Raw genomic sequence first — 27220 nt, 5'->3', positions numbered from 1 at the left:
GAAGTGTCTGATGTTCTGGATGCAGTTCAGTCTAGTTCAGTTGGAATTACAAGTTGAGAAACCCTGTCTGACTGTTTAAAACAGCTTCCAGCAAGTGGTTTTTTTTTTACAGCTGCCATCATCCTCTCTCCCAGGAGCTGCACAGCCTTCCCTTGGTTGCAAGTATCTCCTTTTTCTCCTCCTCCGAGTGTCTTGGCTCTTCCATGCTCTTATCTCCACACAGCCCATCTTAATTTCTGGGAAAGGTAGTTTTACCTTTTGGCAGTTCGCAGCTGCATGTAGCCAGCCTTACAATGCTTGTAAGTGGGGTGCCAAAAAAAAAAAAAAAAAGAAAAGGTTTTAATAAAGGAAGAGAAAATGCATGGAGAAAAATGAAAATAAGCAGAAAGCAGAAGGTAGAAAGAACTGTTTAAGTTTCTTAGGAGCAGAGATGGGGTTGTTCTCTCCCCACCCCCCCAAAAGAAAAAAAAAAAAAAAGTAGGCAGTCAGGAGTGTTTTCCCTTGTGGATTTGTGCTCAGCTGCATGAACACATTTACAGTGCTGTCAGCAGTCAAGTGCATCTGTTACTGCTCTCTTGTTAGCAAATCTTCATAAGCAGGTGCACTGCCTCCAAAATTTATTTGAATTAGGTCTTTCAGGTGGTGGTATTCTCCTTTGAATAAGACACATTCTATTTGGTATATATATGGACCCCATACCTGATAATCCTGAACTTCTGCCCAAGGGTAATTGAGGAAAGAGCACAATTTGTTTTCATATGGTTGAATTTGTGTGCATTGTTTTGTCTCTCATTTGTAATGCCAAGGGAGATGCTAGGACCTTGGCAGCTGTGAAAGAAATCCAGGAGGCTGTTCTATGATCACCAGTGCGCAGTATCTGTTGTTCTAGCATGGCTTTAGAAACTTTACCATAGGGCTTTGTGAATAATTAGGGCTGCCGCAGGGATAAGGAACTTCATTGCTAGTTACCAGTCTTTTAATTTATATGAAACTATAAATATGCTGCAAGCATTGACATATTCACAAAGCTGGACTTCTGAAGCTGCCATACAAAGATGCATTAGGTTTTCTTGGAGCTGGAGAAAGCTAAAAGCACAATGTCGCTATTAAGGCACTTTTACAGGCCAAAAACTTACCTCTTCTGACACCATTTCATTTCATTACTGTTTTGATGTTTCCTCCAGTAGCTAAAAACCTAATGCATCTTTTTTCTGAGCTCCATTTCAGGTCTTCATGTTCCCCCTTTACTGGGGTAGTTGAGCCTTTACTTAAGCCTGTATCAATTAAACAACCCACATGTAGGGACTGGTATAAGATAAAGAGGTAGTTCTAAAATACCACATTCACAAAAGGATTTTAGCACATGCTCAGTTTTAAGTGCTTGAATAATCCTCTTGATACCCTGCTAAATCTCTGCTTTAAAAACACACCTCTTAGGGAAGAACTTCTATTTGGGAAGTGGAGGAATCAGGGAAAGATGTCTTCAGTGTCAGGAAGGAAGTTTGTTTGAGAACATAATGTAAATTATTTTACAATTAAAATGCTGAATAATTTTTGTGCTCTGCTACCTAAATTTCAATGCCACTGAATAGGACAATATTGCAGTTTCCCCTTCTATCCTGTATTGTGAATAGCTATGAAGAGGAGAATTTATTTATTGACTTACCTGGAGACAATGGGACTGGCCTCACTGTGTGGCTTGCTCTTGTCTATGGCATGTTCCCTACAACCCTCAGGATGCACTTTCACATTTTTGATATCTAACCACACCCCGAAGAAAGAACTTAAAATAGAAGAGAGTTCAAGTGTGAAGGCAGACAGAGCAGGCTGTACATTCCTCTATTTCTTTAAAGATAATAAATATAGAATAAGAAATTAAGAGCAGAGAATGCAATGAGAACTTTAAAGTTTTCATGAAAACCACTCTTACCTCCCATAGGAAAATGCAATAGGAGAGAAAAGGAGCTGTGTAAGTAAAGTGGGTTTGTTCTGCTTTATTACGTGCTAATTACTTTGACAGCTGCTTCTGGAGCAACATCTATGCTCAGTACATATGCGCTCATTCCAATGTGTCTGTCTCTGTAGATCTAATTCTGTCCAACAGAGTTATAATTTAAGATTGATGGGAGGAAGGGAGAAGTCTGTGTCAAGCAAATGGTAGTCCTAGACAATAAGAAAGTTTAGGAAAGTTCCTTACCAGAGCTATTTAGGAAACTTGGATTAATACTGTGAATGCAAGAAGAATGAGTTGGTTAACGGCTTTTCCATATTTTGCTCTGCTTCCCATACATGTATGCATAAGAAGCAAGCGTGACTTAAAAGAGCATTGTTCATATATCAAAGTTTTTTATATCAAGCACTGGAAGATCTTAATTGTCATTTAGTGACTTTGGTCTTAACCCTATTACTATATAAGTGAATTTAAAGATCTTGTTGTTTTGACATACTTTGAATATCAATAATTTCCCCGCTTATTGTGTGTTGCTGACTCACAGGATATTTGAGTCATTATGGGCCAAGTCATGAGGTGTGATTAGGTCTGCCATATAGCCAGGTTTTCCCAGATATAGTTGTCCTATTTCCAGACAGAATAGGAGGAATGCAATTATTGCTTCATGCTTGTTACAAAGCCTTTTTGGAGGTCCTGCGTTTCCTTCTCTTCCCTTCCCCTATATGGGCTCACATAACGGGACAAATCCCTGCGGGGTTGCATACCACCGGAATGGGGCAGAGTAACTGAGCCCATGCTCAGCAGCTCTGCAGAGCCAGTGCTGCTACCCCATCGCATCTGGACATGTCAGAGCCACCACAGTGGTGCCTTGGAGCTTCTGGATAGAAATCTAGGAGCCCTACAGGCACCAAACCTCTATTTTAGTTGGTAGTAATCAGGAACCAGCAGGGTCTCACAGAACTGAGTGCTTTGGCTGTGTTTTTTTCTTTGCATGTACATGCCTCTGTCTATTCTTCCTACTTTACCTACAAGACACAGAGAAATCTCTCTCAGGTTCACTGGTGATATTATGGAGATGGAAACGGTGAGGAGGAATTGGGCTTTCTTTAAATGCATATTAATAGGCTTCTTATACTGTTGCTATGCCTTTACATGTTGCAGCCATGTTCTCAAATACAGGGAGCTCTTAAGGAGGCAATAGGGAGGCTCATTTTACAGCCTGAGGCACCAAGGGGATCTCATGTCTCTACTAATAAGATTCTGGAGTTTGCGTCTACTCACTGGTCTTCTGAGTTACTGATTATTTCAAAATGTCAATATTTTCTAAATAAAAAGTTTAAACTGTTTTCTGACATTAAACTCTTTCCCATGTGCTTGGTGTTGCTGGGAAAAGAACCTTCAACTTTCAACATAAACAATAGCTTTTTTTTAGGAATAAGGTCTATCTTTTATTAAAATACAGTGTAAAACTGCATATGGGGTAGGGCTTTTCTTCTGCCTTTATATCAGACCCTTATTGCCTATTATGCTGACCTCAGTTTTGGGAGAATCACTTGGGTAGTTCTAAATATAGCACTGATCTGCCCTTAAATGGGCGTGAAGGGTCAGTAGCCTTTAGAGAGGAGAATTATTTTTGTTTTCCTCAGCCAGAGTTTACTAAGCTGGGAAAGGCTGGTCTTCCTCTTTGCTTCACAATTTTTCTAAATCCCTTGGTAAGTCCATTTTTCATCTAGGTTTTCCTTGTTCAGAACAAATGAGAGTGATTGTGGGAGGGTGTTGAGTGTTTTTCTGTAAAAAATAAATTACCTTCCTTGGGGAAAACAAGCAATAAGCAGGACACAGACTGATTTATGAAAAGACAAACAAAAAAGTTGAATCCTTTTATTCTGTGCATAGTCAGATTGATTTCATTGTGTATTACATTTCCTTTGTTTCTTTCTGCATACAAAGAACTACTTTATACCAGTCGATAGCTCTATTGGTATATGTGCTTCTCCAATTGCATATATATTGGCAGTGCCACTTTCTTGTGTGCTTATACTATATAGAGACAAAATGTGATTTCTCTGAAGTGTGTAAATAATTAAGCATAAAATTCTGTAGTAGCTGGCAAAACTACTTGGCATTCTAAGAACAGGGTGTAGCTAGAACAAAAAATTCTACTTTTATCTTTTGTCTACCATACTTTCAAGTACATGTCTTCAGGAGACACATTTCAGTTGTCTATATTGTTCTAGGCTATGTGATGTGCTCTCCCCCATATGAAAATTCCAGCAAAATACCACTGATAGAGTCTTGGGAAATCATGTTCATGTTCTTGAAACTATGCCTGTGTGTTGATAATAGCTGTGAGTCAATGAATGTATCATAATGAAGGATAACGAAGGCTGAGATGATGGGAAGTGACTTCCACTATCTCACTGTCTCACATTCCTTGCTGTCCAGTTGATGTAATACACTTGCCAAGTGAAGGGAAATCTTAAAACTTTTTCAGAACATGTTGCAACTTTTTGTGCATTTGGAATTTTAGGATAACAGGGTTTCAAGTCAATGTGGACAAATTCAGCCTCATTTAATTCCCAGTTATCTAAGATCATGAATTCATGAGAAAGCATCTCTCTACCTGGGAGAGTACTCCATTTTCAGATTTAATGAGAAAAGTAATGCGTGCATTTCTGTGGATGATATGAACCAGATTGAAAAATATTTCTGTTTAAATCTTTGTGAAACTAGGATAATACTATTCCCAAACAAAGGAAGTGTTATCAGTAAAACATAAGACCAGCTAGGATGTAGCTAAAGACATCAGAAAAGAAAAGACAAGGAATCTCAAAGCTTGCTGAGTAATATCTGGAATTCTACAGGGTTTTAGGAAATAAGAATGCCATATGCTTTTTTTTAATTCCAGAAGCATTTGTATTCTGTTATCAGAAAAGTTAAAACGGAATTCTTATTATGCAGAAGGAAAAAACTCTTTAATGGGAAAGAAAGAAGCATCCTAAAATGACAGTAGATTGTGTGTTTTTTTAAGTTCATCCTTTTTCACACACAGAACATAATTTTCTGTGTAAGTTCTAAATACACACATGCATATAGAGATAAAAGACCAGAGAGACATATTAGCATTTTAGAAGTTCATTACCAAAATGGAGAAGGTATTACCAGGCCCTCTACAAAGGTTGACAAAACAGGGCTTCCTGACAATACTTACCTTTGAACAATGTGGAGAACAGCAAGCAGAACTACAGACAGGTAGAGGAAACAATGCTTACATCATGGGAAAAACAGGACAAACCTTCAAGTCAATACAAATAGTTAAAAATACTTAAGAAATATGAGATACCAAGGAAGCAAGAATGAGGATATGCACTTAGGAGCAGGATGTACTGATCTTTCAGCCAGAATGAGGAGGACAGGCTACATGAGGGCAGGCAAGACCCGCAAATCGTTTCTGGCACTTCTGCAGATGGACAAGGACAGAGATGAGCAGAGAAAGTGCATGTTCCATAGTATAGCGTTGACAGGTCAGGCAAAGTACATGCTGTATAGTGCATTGCTCATGACAGGAGCCTCCTGAGTCTGGGAATTCAAGTTGTCTATCTATGGTGAGCACAACCATGCTCTTCTTCCCATGGCATTTATCAGTCCCATCCATCAATTTATTTGGTCGTGTGCCTGCTCTATGAGGCTATGCGAATGATCATGCTAGAATTTACTGCCTGTCCTTTAAATCTTAAATTAACTTGCTTATCAAACTAACAATGTCTATATCAGACCCCTGGCTTCTCTGCTGAAGTATGTGGCCCCTTGTCATGTGGTCCTAGATTATTGCTTTCTATTCAGATCAGCATTACTATGGCATGAAACTATGCATATCCTGGCCTGGGAACTCTGCCTTTACTCATGATCAAGTATAAATTGTTGTATACATGCTACTAAGCATGTGGAAATGTATATGTGAACAGTTTAATTCATCTGTGTTTTATGTCATTAATCTTTAAGAACATTTTGACTGACTGAATATTTTTGTTTGGGTTTAATAGTCTTCTGAGTGGTTTATACAGCACATAGATGAGTGCTATTTAGGTCCTTCTGATGTCCCTAGCATTTTCAGTCATAGAAATAAATAGGAATAATAAACAAAGAAAGTAGGAGTACAATGTCGCTGTGTTCCACCAAAAAAGTAGAGGATGAAAGACTAAATATTTTAGGATCATCTTGTCCTGTAACTTTAGGTCTTTTTTTTGAAAACTAGGGACATTAAGAGGATCTGCATGGATGAAGTTCAAGGGTTGTTTGTGTCACACAGGCCATATATTTCAGCAAGTTCTCTGTAACTCTTGCAGTCACATACCACTAGAACTTGGTGAATAGAGCTTGAGATTTGTGTTTTAAATTGCTACAATTAACCAGAAAATAAATTTGTCTGTCTCTTGGCCTATTTATGCTTTTTTGTTGTTGTTGTCGAATTTTCAATTGCCCACTGGTAAGTGTTTTGGTTTGTTTTTTTTTTTTTCACCCAATGCCTCTGCCAAACTTCTACCTGCATCTTGATTTTGTGTCAGTTCCACCAATTGACCTCTCAGTATAATTAGGTCTCCAGACACTACCAGTAATAAAATCTTAGTTCACCTAAATCAACAACTTCAGCACGGCTAAGTTGTCATCCGCGTATGGTGTTATTTACTCTGTTAGTGGTGGGTTGACTAAATATTGGTATATATTTCAAACATCTCACATAAATGAGTATCAGTGGAAAACTGGGAAAAGTCAACACATTGTTCCTAGGAAGACAATAGAAATGTCTCTTATTATGAACTCAACATACCCTACATGCTCTGTGGACTCTGCTGAAGGTGGTTTTAGAGCAGGGCTCTGATTTTGCTCTTCAGGTACTTGTCTTTGCAGCACTATTAAGTATTAAATACATACTCTGCAAGCATCATTGAAATGAACTGATGATGATTATTACATTTGGAATTGTTGACAGGCTGCTCCCCTTTGTGTTAACAGAAGGCAAAATGAGTCTGGCTGTTAACGAGCTCAGTTAATTGCTTGCATGGAGGCTGGGAGTGGATGGCTATGCTTGTTTCTGTTCTAAGGGTGTTTGGGTAAATGTAAAAAAGATTTGAACCCAAATTTTGAGAAACCTTGGGTGCTGATTAATACGAGAAGATACGCTAATTACAGTGTAAGTTTTACATTTAGTGGAAAAGGCTGAACTGTAAATGACAAAGATGTTTTCTCCTTTCCCAAAAAATGAAAATAACCTGCACTGTGATCCATCTAGACACGTTGACATTACTCTGCAACCTTTCTGTGTCAGATTGCAGTGGAAGTTACATACATAGCAACATGTAAATCACATGTTGACAAATTCACAGAATTACTTAACTGGGCCACACGTAAACATGAGTAGCACTTGACAGATGAGTCAGCTTAATCTACAGGTTTGCCCTTTGCACCTTCATTTAGGTAAAAAGGCTAATTAAAATTAGAAAAGAGGGAACATTATACAATTAACTGTCCAGTTAACATATGAACTATGGGGGAAGTCAAATGTCATATACACAACAGTCACACAGTTAGAAAGCAGGAAAAACCCCAGTATTTGGTGTCTGCAGGTATAGCATAATGTCATGTACCAGTATCAAAACTAGGAGAAGCCAAGGATGCTCATGGATCTGTGTAACTGTGTTCATGTAACAGACAGTATGTCATATGGTGAGTTAGTAAGTCCATGTCAGCTCAGCATTGCACGAGGGCACCTAACTAAACTAGCATCTCTGCAAGGTGCTGCACTGTGCTGTACTAGCTTGGGTCATGTTAACTTTCTTATTTCTCTAGAAAGGTGGTAATATATTTCTTTAATGTTCCATAGCAACATTGTAAACCTGTTCTATTTTTGTCTTGCAGTGTCTGGTGTTTTGCCTAAAGCTCTCGTTCTTCAACGTGTGACTTGTCATTCTCATATCTCTTGAAAAAGGACTGAAAAGGTAACTATAGACTATGCAGAAGATGCAGCTATCAGGTGATAAATTGTAGAAACTCATCTCTTTAGGTCTCATGACTTTTTTTTTTTAATACGATGTAATATTGAGTATATTTACTGCTCTCTGGCAGAGACCTTTTTCCTGGAAAATTAAAACTAGCTGATTTAAGAATGTCATGACTTGGGGACATCTGACTCTGCTTTCAAATACCTGAAACTAAGTCAGCCACAGATGGAATTTATTACACAACTTAATCAATAACTAGCATTTCCTTTTGTTGGTAAATACTATGTACTGGAAATATGTTTTTACAGGTATTTTACTGTGTTTAAAGGTTCAATTTCTTAGCCTATAAACCACAGTTTGTGTTTGGTTTTTTTTTTGGGTTTTTTTTTGTTTTTTTTTTTTTTTTTAATTATTTGGGTTTAATTTTATACAGTTCAGGCAAAAAAACCCTGCCAAATGAACACACAAAATGAAATGACTTGCTAGAAGAATTGCAGTCTTTCAATGAATCGTTATACATTCTTTCTGAAAATATGACGTGTTGTATAAGAAATCTAGCTCTCATTTTTCAAGAATAAATTGCTGCAATGAAATGTAGAAAATAATTTTTTTTTACACATACAATCTGGCTAGGAATATAATTAGAAAAAATGTTAACAAGCCACACTTTAAAAACTAATGCAAAAGTCTTGATAATATCTGTAATTTTTCAACAGTTTTATTATTGCTTCCCATTTTCAGATGGGGATTTTGCAAAATGATTTTTCAAAATATGAGGTACTAATAAAAATTCCGTTATGTGACAGAAAACATCATTGCTTTCAGATTATGTAATAAACATTTAGAAACTTATTTTCAACAATATTTCATTAAGGTACATTGATTGCATGTACTTTTCACACAGTAAAAAGATTAATGAAACCAAAAAAATTACCTGGAATTCAAAAGGTTACAATGCAGTTATTTCTTCAATTTTGAACTAGATTCATTTTATCAGAAATTACTTTTCCCTGAAACAGTTTTAAATTGAATTTTAATGTGGATATTGCTCATTTTTGTCCCCAGAGCATGTATCTCCAGGTGTTTGATAGGGAACATAACACAGCCTAAAACTGGTCAGTACCAGTTGAAATTAAGTACCAGTACCTTTGAAATTAAGTAAAAGGGGCTCGTGTTACAGCTTAATGAGTTTATAAGACTTCTATTCAAATCCCTTTAAGCTTTCATTTGAGGTTTGTTATGAAGCTGCCTACTTATGGGTCTTCTTGTTACAAATGCAGACTTTTGGTGTGGGTCTGAGGAGTTCCCTCACAGGCAGGTTCTCCTTGGCAGGTCCGTGGCCAGGCAGGGTCAGGCTGTGAGGAGCCGGAGACCAGCTGGAGGCAGGGCTGAGGGCCCTGGGGTCTGGATGTGGCATCCTGGGCCATGGGCAGGGTGGGGGGAGCCCTGGGGGAGGCTAGGCAGGAACAGTCAGCCCCCAGGACGCTGACACCCTCTTGGTGTGGCCCCTGGATGAGCTAGTGTTGCTTCACTTCCCATGGTAGCCCTGAGGTGGGTCCCTGGCCATGGCTCTGCCTGTGCCCCAGATGCTGGGGCAGAGCTAACAAGCTGCATCCCCCATGGGAGAACAACGGGGGTGCTCCCCTTGCCTGCCAGAAGGAAATTAGATGTTATTGCAGGAATTTACTTGACTAAAATCTTCAGGATTTGGCCCAAGCTGCTTTATAGACTTTATATTGGGAAATTGCTCCTGTTGTCACTGAAGTGCAGCTGGGGAAGGTGTTGGCTGTTCAGTTGCCCCCTGGAATCCCTCACCGCTGTTTAGGCCAGGTGGCCCAGGACTAGAGAGCCCCATATCCAGCTGAGACTGTAAATGGGACTTATTCAGCAGACAGTAGTTACTCAAGCTGGCACCTACTCAGCACATGGCTGGTAACATTCCCTACTTTCACAATAAGTTGTCACCATATTTCTAATGAGCCCAAAGAGGTAGGCACCTCTAGATTCTTTTAATGCCATGGTTGGGAATTTGCTTAACTCCAATTCAGTGGGAAACATGCTCTTCCCACCCACACTGCTTCTGGGAGCTGCCTGAATGTTTCTGAGAACCTTCTACCCAATTACTGATCAAACTATGCCATGCTTTGGAGAAAGTCCACTGGAGGACAACCAGAATGATTGACAGTATAGAAAAAATAACCCATGAGAAAAGCTTTGTTTAGTTTAAACAAGAGAGCTGAAAGGAGATGTGAAAAAAAATCTTCAACAGGCTGCTGCAAAAATGGGTGAATACAGACTATTTCTTGTTGTCATGGTGAATTGGACAAGAAACAGTGAGCATAAAAATTTGCAGCAAGGGGCAAAGTAAAAGGTTTGAAGAGCAAAGAGCTGGAACACCTGAAAATGCCCCAAAAGCTGTCAAATTTCCATCCCTGGAAATTTCTACAGAGATGTTAAATGACATCTGCAAAGAAGGGGAAAAATGATCCAACAAATTCTCTTCTAGCTTTATCATTTATGATTCCATAGCTTACGCTGTGTGGCTGATAAGATACTGCCTGAGGTACCCATTTATATCATTGATGACTCTATTTGTCATAAACTGATGGAATTTTATACATTTGTATATGTACATGGACATCTAAGTATCAAAAAATATCAAACCTAATTGTCTGAAATATATGGCTAAATGTGATTTCACTCTCTGCAGGAACTGCTGATTGTAACAAACTGAAATATGTCTTCAGTAGCAGTGCCATTTTACCAGAGGAGGCACAAGCACTTTGATCAGTCCTATCGCAACATCCAGACAAGATATGTACTTGAGGAATATGCAGCAAGAAAGTAAGTGCCTTGTATTTTACATATGGAGCATAGAGAAGTTTCTATTTTGGGTAATCAGTTCTTAGAATCAAGATATTTAGCTTCCTCCTCTGTTCCCCAAAACTGTGATTTATTCAGAATGGTAGTTTTATCAATTCCTTCCATTGGGATGCTCATCTATAGAGTGCCACCAGCATAGCTAGGCTTTCTAGCTACGTTGCAATACAACCACACAGACATTTTACCTCAAGATCTGTCCTGTTTACTATTTCCAAATTGGAAATTCTTTTAGGCTTCAATTGAAACTCTGACTTAAAAAAATTGTCATTAAACTTGTAAATCACAGAAACAATTTTTTACCCATTCTTCCATGTGACGTGAGGATATCCTGTCTCCTGAAGCTGGCTATTCTTAATTATAGTTTTTGTCATTCAGTTTCCTTTTTAAAAATTAAATAAAGCTTTAACTCCTCTCATGTGAAATCTCAGAGTTTTAGCCACAAGATACATGATCTTTTTATTTCGAAGCCTGGAGCTTTGAATCTTGGCTGATTAAGAATCCCTGTCCTCCCTCCTTAGTAAGTAAGATGCCTAGCTAGCTGTCTAGCTTGTCCAGCTTCCCTTATGAAAGACAAGAGTTTATGCAGAAGGTTTTGTGAAGTACAGAAAGGCAGGAATATTTAGAAATAGAAAATGTTGTAGGGATTCTGTGTGATTTGTCTATTACACAGGTTGGTACCCTCATGGTTCACTGGAGTGTTATCACAGCACTTGAATGACTGAAGACTGAGATAAGTATAAATTTAATAGAACTGAACGAAATAAAATGCCTAATAATCTCCAGTGACAGATGATGGGCATTAAGCCCTTGAAGGGCAAGTGAGAAGCAGCACCCTAGTGCAGTCAAGGAGGGATGCAAAACAGGTTTCTCACTGAACAGTGCTTGGTCATGGTATTTAGCTCATTTAAAGTTGTTTCTTATACTTTTGAGTTCATGTTTTACCAGAATTGCCGGGTTATAACAATGTCTTTTATATTTGAAGGGCAGCTTCAAGACAGGCTGCTTATTATGAATCAACTGGCTTGGGAAAAACAACATGTAGACTCTGTGCCAGGAGGGCACGCACCTTGGCTCACGAAGCAATACAAGAATCCAGGAAAAGGTAAAGCTCTGTTTGTCCCATCTGACCTGTGTAGTGGCTCTGGTACCATTTAGTATCACTCTTTTGCCCGGTCTCTTTTCAGAGTTGAAAAGACTGGAGGCTTCTCTGTCACTGTTCTTCAGTAATCTATTTTGGCTGGAATAGTAAATGACTGAGTGTCACTTTCAATCTCACATTTCAACCCAGCGTTGTTCCCCTAATCCCCACTCTGACCCTCGAAAACAGCTTTAAAACCAAAATAAATTAGAATCTGCCTGGGATCCAAAAGTCAATTTTTAACTGATTCACTTCACTATTCCTAAATTTCTGACTTGGATCAATTTAAACATTTTGAGTTCTTTCCTTAATATCAAGAGGACTCACTGTCACATCTCAGTTACAGCCTTGATATGAAGTCCTATAGTAAATGTGCTGACAGCAATATTCCTGTTAGTGATTTTGACTGTTTCTTCTCTGCCATGCTCTACAATGACTGCACCAAAGACACAGAATTTTTACTACAAGAATGAATTCTGCATTGTTTGTAGAAAATGTGTTGCGAAAATCATATACATTCCTATGTTTCTGATACTTTGATTGTTTTTAAATATATGTCCTAGAAACAGAATGTTCTAGGAATATCAAAATAATTTGTATACTCTGATTTATTTTTTTAAAAACTGTCTTAATTTTTATCAATATAAAAAAATACATGGCAGAAAAAGGCTGGTATATAAAGTACATTGAAATGGTACAAAGAAATATTTTAAAAATACTATACAAATAATGTCTTGATCTACTGCTCACTGAAGCTTATGCAAGTCTTCTCATTTGCTTCACAGCATGCTGGGTTATGCTTTAAGAGTCTTACTGTATTCTACAATGACAGTCGTGTTAGAAATGCCTGATGTTCAGCTCCCTCCCTTTGTTCTGGTGGCAAGGCAAAGACTAGTGTAGGTTGATTACTGAATCAGCATGAATGCAGAAGCACGAGCTAGCTCCTTCTGAAAATGTTTATGAGTAGGTTTTTTTTAGGAATTCTAAAAAACCTATGGAGTTAGATTGTCAGGGAACAACCCATACATTTCTCAAAATGTTGTCTTTTATTTTTCAAAATGTTGTCTTTTCCTGGTAATTTCTACAATACTTCCCGCTCACCCTTCTCCAAGGACAGCTTTTTGGCATGCAGTCATTCATCAGATCCTTGTGGACACCTTGGTCTGTATCTTTGAGGTGAGGTGAGCTGATACAGCCCATGGAGCTATCACAGCTGGGTGCTAGAGCCAGGTGCTAGAGCCAAAGGAACACCGTAAGCAAGGCCCAACTGTTACCAGGGTGTGAGCAGTCACAGAACGTGCCTTCATTCCTCTTCCTTCTTGTGTCCATGGGAAGAAAAATTAGGGGCCAGAAGGAAGCCAGGCAGGTTCTTGATCTTGATTACCAGAGGACTAAGACCATGGGGTACCACATCTATGTGACCATGCCCAGCTTTCAAGACCTGAAGCTATGGTAGCATATATACAAGGGGAAAGAAAATGAAGGAAAATTCATATTCATTGCACATGCTCATTAGAATAGGCAGATAGGCTCTAAGAATGATTTCTAAACTTGATTTTAGATCTTGCTGATATGTTTACAGAGCCCTCAGTTGCCTAACGTGTATGAGTGACAATCTTAAAGCTTCATATTGGTTGCTTTTACCTGATATTTTTTCTTGTTGTACAGGACTCATGAACAAAAGTCTGATGCAAGTGAAGAGAAAAGGATCCGGTTTGCCAGTGAGTTATCTGCTTTGGAAAAAGAGATTCACACAGCCAGACACCATGCTAGGGAACATCTGGATAGACTTGCTATACAAAGGATGGTACAGTACTGAACTTTTTTTGTGTTTATCCAAGCAGGATTGTAAGATATACTGAAACTTAGGCCCATGTTTCAAATACTAATGGAGGTTTAGCATCTTTTAATTGTGTGAATTTAAGATTAGATCTTCTACCCTATTTGAGTGTGGTGCTAGATGCTCCTTTTCTTTTCCTATATTTAATAGGTAGAAGAAAATATGGCTCTGGAAAGACATGCTCTTGAGGAAAGTATAAGTCGAGCTCCTGAAATTCTAGTGCGCCTGAGGTCTCACACTGTCTGGGAAAAGATGTCTGTGAGCCTTTGCTTCACTGTCCAGGGATTTCCCACCCCTGTTGTACAATGGTAAGAGACTGGCGTTTCCTAGCCCTCTAAAAATGTTGTTAAGCTTTTTTCATTTGGAAGTTATGGCATAACTGATAAGTGTCACATACATAATGGCTATGTTAAACCCCTTTATAATCCTCATAGATGTGCTGGATTGTAGCAGTTGATACTGCAGTGGAAGGAGTGGGAGGACAACTTACTGAATGGCCCTGTGCAGTACAAGAAGCAAACCTGAGTATTTCAGAAAGCAGACTGCGGAAGGCATTCCAGTCTTTCTGGAAATTGAGTTCTCTGTTGAAGTGGCAAATGGCAAAACAGCTCACAGGCTCTTGCTAAGCCTGGGTGAAGTTGCACAGCACCATTGTTGCTACGGGCTGTATCTGTTTTCGGTTTGTGTCAGCCTCTGTTGAGGTGGATATGAACGTAACATACCTAAACCGGCTCACCTTTCCAGACAAGCGCTGTCCTATGTATGTGAGAGCCCCAGGCTGGATTGTGAAGGTCTAACCTGAGGCACAATCTTGTGTTATTTCCCTTGTTTGTGCCAAAGTGCTTTACTGTGATCCAAGACAAAGTTTGCTTCCTGTGTGTCAGGGTTAGTGGACTGGAAAGTTCAAGCCACATGCCATCTTCTCTCTACTTCACTGCCTGCTCTTCTGGTTTGAGTGCACGTCTTCTCTTTCCACTTTCTTACTGCAATGATGGTCCCCCTTGCCTTAATGGTCCAACGTGTATCTATCCATATCTACTGGAAAATGCTCTAAGCAGGTAGAGAAGATTTATACAGAGAGCTCAGATGATAGTAAATGATACCTGGATGTAAAAATCTACTAAATGAATGCACTGAATAGTACCTGATACTAATGAGTTCATTTTTTTCTTGATTGTCAGGTACAAAAATGAGGAATTGATTACCCCTGCAAGTGATCCAGTAAAGTACAGGATTGAAAGCAAATACGGAGTACATGTGTTGCATATAAACAGGTAGATTATTCTGGGGAATACAACAGTTTTTAATGTCAAATACAATTAAAAATTCACACAAAAACTGCAAGAGAGTTGTTAAATTCAGCACACTTCTCTGTTGGTAGTTACATTTAAGCCGGAGAATGGTCACTAAGTTGCTGAATATTAAATCCTGAAAATGAAAAGAAAAATTAGATATTTCTATTATTTAACTACGGCAGTCTACAAGAAAATAGAAAAGAACAGGTAAGCAGCTGGAAGAATAGGTAAAAGCTGAAAGAATAACCAAAAGGAAGTTCCTTTTTAATTAGAATTATATCTTCTCAGCATTCAAAGTGGAAAATTGTCTGTGTATTTTATGGTCTTGCCATGATGAAGCTCTTTAAGGTAAGCAAAAATTAGGCTGGTCAGGGCAAGGCTGCTTAGTCTTCAGTATTTGTTTTATTTTATGTTAGGTTCTGTTTACTTTTTGATCTCCTTTTCTTTGTTCTGCAAAAGGTAGGGAAGTGTAATTTTTTTTTTAAAAGTTCTAATGGAATTAATTTTAATTTAATTAATTTTATTTTTCAAAATAACCTTGTGGTACAAAAAATGCCTGGGTAGAACAGTTTCCCAAAGTAATCCCATGCTGTCCTAATCAATTGAAATATTGCATGCTACATGTGACTCAATACAAGCTTTTTTTTTAAAAAATAAGAACCCAAAGAAAAATGAGGGCATGACTGTGGTATTTAAAAAGAAAATTAATATCTAGAGCAGAGACACAAAACCCCCATTTTCATTTCTCCAGAACATGAGCATCAGCTGTGCTCAAACAGCTGGAATATTTGTGGCTAACGCTTAGCTGGCCAAACATTTCATCTTCTACCCTGTCTCCATCTGTCAGCAGTGGAAGCAGCCCTGAGCACAGCCTTGTGACATTAGTACAGAAAATAAGTGCATCATTCCTTCTGCTTTTGGGAAGGACTATTTGCCTTTGCCATTATGCAGCAATGTCCAGCACAACTGTTTACCTTTTCATAGCTCAGGGTGGGAGAAACATCTACAGAATATGGCAGCAAAAATCATGATGTTGGTGCTTTTTAAGGAGTAGCAGTACTCTGGAGTACTTCTAAGGTACTTGTAGTCTTCTACCCCCACATTATGGATAACTTGCTGACTGCTCTCTCTATCTTTGAGATGTCTCAACACAGCTGATTCTTCCCACCATCATTACCTCTGGAGTTAAGAGCAGCAGGTGAAAAGATAAAAACAGGTGGTCTTCTTGCAATCCTTGCCCTTGCAGCAGAGTAAATGGAAAATGCTCTCATTTTTCTGGGTATGTGTGTGACAGTCAGGAGATGAAACTTCAGTGACTTTCTGCCAGTGAGTGACTGTGACTGCGTTTGTTTCCCTTGGTTAGTGTCCATGAGTGACTGCTTGGTGAGTCCACATGCCAGATATGTAGTACAGAGGTTCCTTTTGTGACATTTTGGGAATAAGTGGCTTTTTGAAGAAATGAAAATCAGTGTTGATGCTGCTTTCTGAGCATCTGTAACCATCAGGCTGAAGGGTACTAATGGCTTATGGATATCCCCTTGGTGCTTTTTTTTCTTTTTCCTGTGCTGGTTATCTGTCATGTAGACACCATACACAATCAGCTTTGGGGGTGTTCATACCCAGCCATATTTATTCAGACATACCACAGAGTAATCTATTGGTACCCACTCAGGTTCCCGCAACCACCCGTCATCACCCACTGTTTACTATTCCCAGACCTGTACGTTTTCATGCAGGCTCCCTCATGTTCAACCAAGCTGCCATCTTCAGAGACTGTTGCTCTGTGTCTCTTTCATTCTGTCTGGCCGTGTGGTCTTTTTGCCACCTAAAGATGCCTGGCTGCTCTCCTACAGGTTTCTCTTCTCCATTTAAAAGAATAATGGGGAATTGTTATGATTTATTTACCATAGAGTTATACAGTTTATTCAATCAAAATTTCTAATCTTAAATTTATTTCTTTATTACTATTCTATTTTATTTCAAAACTTAACCATCAGCTGTATTTTCTGTCCCAAATGACAGAAAATCAACATACAGAAAGTGAAAGAACATTTTGATAGTGCATTACTAATATTAGGTGTTTCTCATATTGAAAACAATGGATGTATAGCTAGTGGTTAAAAAAATATGTATTATTAATGCTTTTATACAAACATGTATCAATTAACTCTGGATTTTCCATACCTACCTTTGTTCTTTGTGCACATATATTTGGATGTGCACATATATTTGGAGTATTTTTTTGCACGGAGGGTGGGTGGATGGGGGGGTGTGGGGAAGTAGAGCTGTTGGGATTTTCTACCTATCCACTTCTGTGCTCTTCTCAGCTGTTCATACCAAAGTGCTGAGCTACATGCCATCTGATCCGCAGCCACTCAGAACGGCCCTGGAATTTCTTGGCTACCTTTCTAGCGCTTCAGTGAAGCTCGGGGAGTGAACTTTTCCTTCTGATGCAAGTGTGATATTTATTCCTATGAGTATTCCTTGATCCCAGTGGAAAAATTCTTGAGGTGACCAGAATGTAACCGTGTCGTCTTAAAGTAGTAACTGGACACAATTTCATCCCCCTGTTTGCTGTCTTCTAGGGCCCATAAGCCTATACAGTGACTGGATCATTTTCATTTCTCTGTCTCATATTTTTATGATGTTCTGTGCTCAATTTACCACATTTTCTGCATGCATTCAGTGCTATCATTATCATATAGTGCCTCTTTCTTGCTTCTTTTAGGCTTCTTCAATTGGGAGCTTCAGCTCAAGGTCTCCCTTGAGCAGTAAGGAAAAGGGGATTGGAGTGTCATTATATTTTTTGCACGTAATTGGAGGAGAATAGATACGGCCAGCCTGCACTGGGGTAGTGATTCATTCCATCTTTCATCTCACTTTTAATAGGTGATTCAGAGGAGACTGTGAGGAATCCTCTGAGGGAAAGCTACCAGTAGTTGAAGGGATTGAGACATGTCTGAGAATGTGAGGGTTTGTTCAAAATTTATTTCTTTATCCCACCTAATTTAACTATGGGTAGGCATATAATACAAGATTTCTATATCAGACGTAGTCAAGATGAGGATGCCCTGTCACTTTATAGCATATCTGCAAAATATTTTCTGTCTTAGTGTATATCTTGGTATTCTTGATTTCTTAGTTGCAGCTGCTACTTGTTTAATAACAGGCTTTGGTTTTTTGTTTGTGTTTTTACCGTGATGCCTCCTTAAATGAATCACTTAGCTTTATGCAACTGTGACTGGCTATATTACATTTTCTCATATGTCGGCTGAGGCACAGAGGGAACAGCAGTGTGCCTCTGGCTGGGGACATTCCCCCCCCCCCAGTGAGCAGGCAGGTGAGCTCTGATAGGGGCTGGATGGTAGAAGGATCAGGGAAGCAAGTTTGATTTTCCAGAGCACTGTCAGTGTGTGCAGATGTGGCTGCACAGTCTCACCTGTACAAGGCTCAAAGTTTGGCAGTAATTTGTCTTTTGTTAAGGCCCTCTCCCTTGCTTGTTTCATTAAGTCATCCCTTAAGTGCTAGTAATTGCAGCAGAAAAGGTTTGTGGTTGCATCAACAAAAATGTGCGGCAGAGCCAGCAGAGTGCAGTGTAATACCTGCTGCCAGCAGGCAGAGCTAGCTCTCTCATCAGGCGCTGCACTCCTCAGCACCACCAGCATTGCTTTAAAAAAAAAAGCTTAAAACTTGAATGAGCCTCCTCTTCTAACTATTCTCATTTAACAAATGACACTGTGCAGTCACTACAGCGCTATTTTAGTTTGATTAGGCACAAAAAGCTTGAGATGATTTAATCTGGAGAGATAGTGAGGCCTGCCCTTTCTCCTGACATAGGTGGAAGCAGAGCGGAGCAGAGTCACTGCGGCAGAGGCAGTCAGTCCTCTGGCAGAGAGGGCAGAGCCTTTGAGCTGTGCAGGGTTGCTTGGGTGAGAAACTGCAGCTCCCAGGGTTTTGCAGGTATGCAGTACCAGTGAGTATATAGGCAGCAGGCATGGTGTTGTGCTCTTTTTTTCCTTGCTGAAATATAAATAACAGCACCCAAATGAAATGGTCTGTGATCTTCTGACCCATCAGTCACTGTCCCCTACAAGCCGCAATAGTTGCGAGCTTGAGGAAGTGGTCACTTCATAACAGAGGTCCCCTCATCAGTAAAAACAAACCCCAGTCAAACGAAAAGAATCACTCAGGTTCAGTCTGACTGAAGAACCAGAACATGAGATGGTAATACTGTAAACTATTTTTACATTGTGATGTCATATAGCCATAACACTGAAAATTGTGTCATTTGGATTCAAAGGAGGCAATTTTTACTCTGTAATTTACTACATGCTGCCTCCTGTTCTTGTCATGCACTGAATTGTGTTCCAATTCAGGCAAAAATGTTGTTTCAGCCTTAGCTCCTGTGTTTAAATCTACACTAGGCAGACAGATGAAAATATGCATTTTAAACAGATGTATCTACCTGGGGAATATTCCCCGCACAAACATTAGTGCTTCAGAACCTCATGTGGATTCAGGGCAATTTAATTTTCACAGAAAGTATTAGTATCTTGGGACAGATACAGCTCTGCACTCACACTTCATGCTCTCTAAATGTACTCCATGCATATTTCATCTGACCTTTGTAAAGGCTGGAAAACACATTCTCCATCATGATGCCAGACTAACTGTTGGAGAGACCACACCTTGCCTCCTGGGTACTTCAAATATAATTTCTAACTGGTTTTGACTCAATGCACTTTGCAGTGCAATTTAGGGAATCTAGGATTTTTAGCATACAGGGAGATAGATAGTTTCCTAGATAATCCTCAGTCTGAGAGTTATCTGGCATGAAAGGAGGGTCAGGACCTTATGTGACTTGCTGCCCTATCCAACTTTCTTCAGAGTGGGTCTTAAACAAATGTGCTGTGTAGCTCTTACATATTAACCCCATACACTTCCAATATCAGATTTGATGGCATTCTACTGAGTACTAGGCTATCTAAGATGGTTTGATTTCTCTCCTGGAAAGTCAGGTTAGAGATCATAGCAAGGAATTATAAAATGCTTCCAAAGCAGTGACCTCCAGAAAATGGATAGAGTTGTTACAGCTTCTTAAATAGCAGAAAGTGCTTGGCCTGCAGGATTGTTACATGTATGTTCATAATAACCGTAAGTATCTTGTTTCTCTTCATAAAACCAAAGGATATTGTAAGAGTGTGGTCAGTTATTTTGTCTGTAACTTGTTCTTTTATTCTTCCTGAAAGGAATAACTTTTGTCAAATAGTTGCTTTCAGACACTGAACTTCTTGAGCTAAAGAAACAACACTTTTGTGAATCTCCTGTCTGTTCTAAGACTTTTAGGATCATACTCTGTTTTCTCTACCTTGGAGACCATCACAAACAGGAAAATCTCATCAAATAATGTTTTTTGCTGTTCCTTATGAGACCAAAAATATGGGGAAGGATAAGCACAGATATATACCCATTTGAAAAGTTAATCAGGTATCTGCCATTCTGCTTCTTCATTTTAGGGAGACAATTTTGCGGTTCTTGCGCCTCTACATTTCTGATGCTTTGAGTGGTCTAGCACAGACTGGGGCCACATGTTTGTTCAAATTACACATTTTATAGTTTCTGGATTATTTTTACGCCACCTTGTGGTTAATGATAAATCACTCTTTAGAACCTAAATCCTATGTAATTCTTACAGAAATTTGTTCCTATTGACTATTTTATCTGTTGTTTTGCTGGAAAATGAAGCCAAAACTGACAGCAGATGATGACTACTTTAAAGTGATACTTAATCAGAGTTAACCTCAGTTAAGATATACTGATACTTTATCCTTGTTGTCAACACTCTGTAACAATGAGTTGTTGAAGAGCAGTTAAGTTGGATTTGACAGATGCAAAGCAGCCTGAAGTGATGCTTTGTTTATGCGAGGGAATGACCTAATACAGCATTGATGAGGTACTGTTCATGACTCAGTTGTGATATGGGTGCTCTATGCTGTCTAAATCATGTCCAGCCCAGGGACAGATCAGCACCTTGTCAGCAAACACAACATGGTGTCCTCAGCCCCTGCCCTGACAAATGTAAGTGTGCACTGTTCTCCTGGAGGGTCTAGCTCACCCAGGAGAAACCTGCACGTGTAGGTGGTAGGAAGACACTGTGCACGTCTGTAGGTCTTTGAGCAGGATGGTGAGTGGCATGGACTGTGGGCTGGAGAGCAGGAAGACTTTATAGGGCATGTATCTAGAGGCAAGGTCTGCAGGGTATGCTATAGCATATACATGCTACCAGTGCCTAGGAATCGCACTCATTAACTCTGCCTGACATAATAAATTGAAGACGTGACCTCCTGGCATGGGTTAGACTACTCTTCTTGTCCTTCAGGACAGAGTTGCCAGGACATCCAGACTGTTTTCTGGAAATGGTCCCTTACTATCTCCTCGGCTGTGTCCAGGAATCCTTTTGGCGAGCTGGCACGCACCAAGGCATACCAAGGGCTGCTCTAACATATCAGCACTACCTGATCAAGATCCAGTTTCTGGGGACAAATAATCTAACACTGTTTAATTTATTAATATTTAATATATGTTATTAAATACACTATGTACTATTTACTGTATGCTCTCTCTATATCTCCTTAAAGTAGGGATGTAGTACAGAGTGATGAGAACACCTCACAGTTCCAGTACAGTTAATTCTGCGATGCCCCTTCTTGTAAGAAATTTTTGAGATGCTTCATTTGTTGTTAGCCTTTTTCATTACAGCAAGACACTGTACTGGGCTGTGGTAAATGTGTGAACTATGTACCTCTCAGTATAGAGGCATTATAACATGACTTAGGAAAAAGGCCTGTACTGCAGTTTTACCTTGCTTTTGCCATTTTACCACCCAAGTGTTAAATAGTGTGAAGCTGGGATAGTAAAAAAAAAATCTTCTTTTAAGAAGTTAGTGCAAAGATGTCAAGTCTGACAGCTTTCAAGCAAGTCCAAAATCAGTTACGCTTTATAACCCAAATATTAAATAATATTGAGGCTACTATTCTGATTATTTTAAATTGTTTTTCAGACTTACTTTGCTTGCCCAGACTGTAGGAGGGCACTCAAGGGCTTCATACCTAACTGCAGGCTTTTTAAGTGACCTAAACTTAGGACTTACCTCTCTGTATTTGATAATTAATTGTATGATAAACTTTGTATTTTACTGCTTTGTGAAATGTGTGGCTGAAGAGTTGCCTTCAGGAGGAGCTGTTGGTCCTGTATGTTTAGAGAGATAAATCTCAATTTAGTAGGGCTTTCATCAAGCTGTGTTTTAGACATCACAGTACAGATAGTATCATTTTTGTGATATGACACTGTCCAGACTATATGCAAGAGCTGAAAAATAGGTGTCTGATGTGCCTGTCACAGGTGCTATATACCCCAAAATTGGCATCCTTTTATGCAATTTACATCAAACACTTTTACATATTCTTTCTTCTCCCACACCTGGGATATATGACCTCTTAGAAAACAGGTGCAACCAGAATTTCATCCCTTTCATTTGGCAGTTGCCAAGAAGTTACAAATTTGTTCTTCTCAGAGGAAAGTAAGTGCATGTATGCAGAACATTGTATCTCATCACTGGAAATTTCTGAGTGGCCTCCATTAAATGCACTACTAAATAAATTGCACAGAAGCAGGATTTAATTGTGTGTGTTTCAGACAGCACTCTGGTTAGCTGATGGCTCAACCTAATAGAAGTTCCAAGAAATAAAAAAATCAACAATTTCATTTGACAGACATATTGTAGAATACTTGACTAATGGAAAAGTTCAAGAAAAAATATTGGATTGGACAAAATAAAAAGTTTTGTTCATTCAAAACTAAAACGCTTTATTACATATTATTTAGTATGTCTCTGAAAACAAAACAGAAGTAAAATCTGTAATATTTTTTTTTAAATTAGAATATTCATCCTGAAATGTAAAAATGAAATATTCTACCCTTTTTTTCCAAATTATTTCTTTATATGGACTAAGTTCTTTCAGCAAAATTGAGGAAATCTCATTCTACCCAAACCTGCATTTAAAAAAAAAAAACTAGTCCAAAATATTTTTAACTTCTACTAGTCAGTAGTCAGTTACATTTATGTTTATAAGTAACTTAGCAAATAAGTTTATTTCAATTGTAAATTTGAGTAATTGCACCAAAAATATATATTTGCACATAGTTTAGTTTCCTTTAATTATATGTCAAGAGTTCTTCTCCTTACCTACTCCATTTTAAATAAGAAAATATTGGGACATCAAAGTTTGTACCTATATCTTAACATCTGGCCTTATGTCTACTGATAGAAATTCCTCTTCAAGGAAGGATGTAGTAAGTGAGACAAGCTGGGTCCTGTTTTACATGAAGTAACTATCTTTTGCTTTATTTTTCATTATATCTTCCTAGCATAATAAATATATTTTCTCACTAAAATTATGTATCAAGCAAAACCATCTAAGCCCATGAAAAATTTTGGTTATTTCCCCTGTTTTTGTATCATTTCCTCTGGACTGCCTAAGGAGATAAGAGAGGCAAAAAATACCTGTATCTGCCTGCTGGGAATACCCATAGAAGAAGGAATTTATGCAAACATCACATGTACTTTTCTTCCATGTCTCTTTCTTAAAATATGTGGCAGCAGGGCAAGATGGATCAAGGAAGAAGGTTACATTCAGAAATGGAATAGCCAGATTGGCATCCTCCAGCTATCTCCTTTGATCATTCTCTAAAGGTCATTTCCAGTTTGTTTCAAATTAAAGCAGCCTATACACTAAACTGTGACAAAACTGCAGTAAAAAACAGTACCAGCTTTCTAATTGTCTTTCAACATCTTGCACTGTGTGACAGCAGCAAAAATCTTTATACACGTTCTTGGGGTTGACATATTTTGGTTTGTAATATCAATCATTAAGAGAATTTGTATTTGCATAAAGAGACATCTGTGTTCCTCCTTCCCCTTTTCAGAGCTGATTTTGATGATTCTGCTACCTATTCAGCAGTTGCAACAAATGTCCATGGGCAGGCATCAACTAATTGTGCTGTGATTGTGCGAAGTAAGTCCTATTTCATGATTAAACCACAGAACAAATATAATACACATGTCATTGAATGTTTATTTTTTGTTTATTTATAGGGTTCAGAGACAATGAACAGCCTCACCCAGCTGGGATAATGCCCTTCCACTGTAAGCATTTTTTTCTTTTTGCTTAGATAGTTTATGTACTCTTACCAGAGTAATGCTTTACAGATGAGAAAATTTGATACAGCTTGCTACTTCTGGCTTTGCCTTCTAAGCATTCAGTTACAATAGGAGCTGTCCAGATGCTTTTGCTTTCCCAGTTGCATTTCTAGATCAGCATACAGTATACAGAGAGCTACAACTCCTGTTCAGATTGGACAGTAATTTGTTTGTGTCAAGTACAATTTACTTAAGAATATTTTCATCTTCTCATGCATAGTGCCCTTGTCATATGATGTCTGCTTTACTCACATTGATGTCCAGTTTCTGGAAAAGTTTGGAGTCACCTTTGGAACTGAAGGTGAAACACTGACCCTGAAGTGTTCTATGCTGATCACCCCAGACCTGAAAAGACTGCGACCTCGTGCTGAGTGGTATAGAGATGGTAAGTTAGTGCATTGAATAGAAGCTATCTGGAAAATGCTGGAGGAAACACTGAGGACACAGATCAGGCTTAGAACATGAGATTCTCAGAATTAAATTTGAAATAGAGAAAACAAATATCTCTAGTTAGAATTTATAAGCCTTCATTCCCTTTCAATTAAGTGATGTGGTCATCCTTTCCTTGGGCACCCATTTACAGCAACAGGAGGTAATCTCATGCTATCTAATAACACAGTAGTCAGAACATGTACTGACTAGGTGGAGATCCAAACTCACTTCCTAAATTTGACCACGTTTATAAGTGAATGCTGTTACCACTATGTGGAAGGGTATTCACAGAGCAGTAAATTAAAGTCTGAAGCACTGAGGTGTGGGCATAGGCCTCCACTTCCATCTTGCTACAGTATTTATTGCAAATTTTATATTAAAATCAATTTAAGGTATAGTTCAAAAATACTTACAAGAACCAGGCCTGAAAGACATGCTTTTACTCTGTTGTTAGTGCCATGTTAGTAGTTGCTTTCCTTGCCTCTTCTGTCAGTGAAAAACTATGCTATGCCAAGTGAAGCAGTCTTAACAGAAAGTACTAAAAATAACATCACTGAAGTATATTATATGCTGTGGTGGATGGTACACAAACCCTGCATGAGTAATGTTTGTTCACCACACCAAAAAAAGGTCTTGAAACATAAAAATAACTACTTAAAGTTTAACAGATAGCAGGCTATTGTAGATATCTATCTCACCACTTTTTACCAGCCACAGTCTCTGTGTGGGTTTCTGAAGTAAATATTCTGCCTGAGGATTTAAGGAAAGCCTTGGTTATTTGTGAATGGTGAGACCTTTCCCCAAAGGGACCGCATTTGAGAATGGAGGGCTCCCAAGACTGATCAGACTGGTCCCAGGCAAGCTGGCAGAAATTTCCATAGCTGACAAAATGCGGTGCATAAACTAAGAAGTGGCAGTAAGCTTAATAAGATGGTCAAGAAAATTTAGGACTAGGAAAATCAGAAAAAGAATGCTTTTATTGCTGCTTGTTATGCCTTTTGTTTCATGTACATTATTGTTTTAGTCAGATTTGCATCCAGTCCTTCAGGGAACAGACTGCTACTTACTGTTTCATTCCTATTGCTCTATCACTGTGGATACTTCATTGTAATGGAACTACTATATGTTACTAAACCAAAAAAATATGAAATAATAGAAATGGGTTTTGTGTTTGGTGAATTATCTAAAATCTAAGGCTCATCCATGAACCCAGTTACTGTTCCCACTGAAGTGTACAGGGATTTGTAACCACTATAAATAATTGCTCACCTCACCATTGAGTTTACCCATCAGTTTCAATGGTACCTTTACTTTGTCTCCTGCTAGGCCCAGTTTCTCAAGGTGCTAAACCTCTGGAATTTGGGGTTTGGAGCTGCAGCTATGACAAGCTGCTAATTTTCAAGGGATGCCCTGTATTTTTCCACTTTTCCTCCAACATGAATTTTTTTGCACATAGGTGAACAAACAGTTAAGGCCCTTTCAGTTTAACCCTTTATAATGCCAAGATAATTCCCTCTTGTATGTAACAATAATATGCTCTCTGTTTTCCCTTTTATTTGACTTAAGTTTACCTTCGCTGTGGAAACCTGAGATGAGAACTTGGTCTCTTTGAAACCAGTAGGTTTTTGCTAGTGAGTCACATAGGCTTTCATCCCATTATTCTACTTACGTTACAGGAAAATAATATGATATAAACAAGCTTAGATTTGTCCTTCATTGCACATACAATATTTCCAAGAGATGTACAGATGCATCAACTGGCAGAACTTGTTCCCAGACTCAGCAGGAATTTATGCACTATGAACCTCTGCTATGTACTACAGTTCTCTGTGTTGAGGTCTTGAGAACTGGAGGCAATGCACAAATGTAAACAATGAGAAGGTTAATATTTTTTTCAACATAATGCTTTTTAGACATTCTGGGTTTTCTTTGAGAGGTAATATTTAATTCTACTCTTGCAGTAAGACAAACTGGAGTTTTCCTAATTTTTTTCAGTTTGTGTAAATCAAATAGTAACTACTAAATCCCTGAGAGGGATATGTATGATTTACTTCTAATAGTTATTCACAAGAGAAATATGTGTTTTTCCAGCATTAATAAGCCTCACACGAGTGAACCTTACTGGGGATGTCTATGAGACTCCTAGGGGCATATAGTCAACTGAATCAAATCCTCTACAGTGGTTTGGGATTTGACAAACATGAATAAGAGTCTTTAGTTCATGGCCCACTCAGAACAATTTAAGATGCTGAAAGAACTAAATCAAAATAATCCTTCAGGAATGTATAACTAATCTGGATATGAGTTCAGCTGGTAACAGGAGCTTTCTGTTATTGATCTCTAATAGAATATATACATTATAAAGCTGTATGCTCCAGCATTCTGCAGACATTTATACTGTAATCTAGAATAAAATAATTGAA

General features: G+C 38.6%; 1 protein-coding gene across 2 annotated transcripts in view; it reads left to right on the top strand.

The window, feature by feature from the left end:
* The first annotated feature begins 1011 nt into the window (after window positions 1-1011).
* Window positions 1012-27220, top strand: part of MYOM2 (myomesin 2) — an 87600-nt gene continuing 61391 nt past the window's right edge. The window contains exons 1-10 of one of the 2 annotated variants that reach the window (XM_080387727.1): window positions 1012-3663; window positions 7868-7947; window positions 10661-10794; window positions 11816-11935; window positions 13640-13778; window positions 13962-14119; window positions 14993-15085; window positions 24092-24180; window positions 24261-24311; window positions 24586-24750. In XM_080387727.1, coding sequence (XP_080243853.1) covers window positions 10688-10794; window positions 11816-11935; window positions 13640-13778; window positions 13962-14119; window positions 14993-15085; window positions 24092-24180; window positions 24261-24311; window positions 24586-24750 — 922 coding nt within the window. In that variant the 5' untranslated portion in view covers window positions 1012-3663; window positions 7868-7947; window positions 10661-10687. Of the gene's footprint in view, window positions 7948-10660; window positions 10795-11815; window positions 11936-13639; window positions 13779-13961; window positions 14120-14992; window positions 15086-24091; window positions 24181-24260; window positions 24312-24585; window positions 24751-27220 lie in introns of both variants that reach the window. The other variant, XM_080387728.1, reaches the window with a different exon arrangement.

The sequence above is a fragment of the Falco punctatus genome (genome assembly GCF_963210335.1).
Source record: "Falco punctatus genome assembly, chromosome: 5".
In the NCBI taxonomy this organism is placed as follows: domain Eukaryota; kingdom Metazoa; phylum Chordata; class Aves; order Falconiformes; family Falconidae; genus Falco; species Falco punctatus.
The sequence above is the reverse complement of the archived record's forward strand: the minus strand, read 5'-3'. Positions and strand labels throughout refer to the sequence as shown.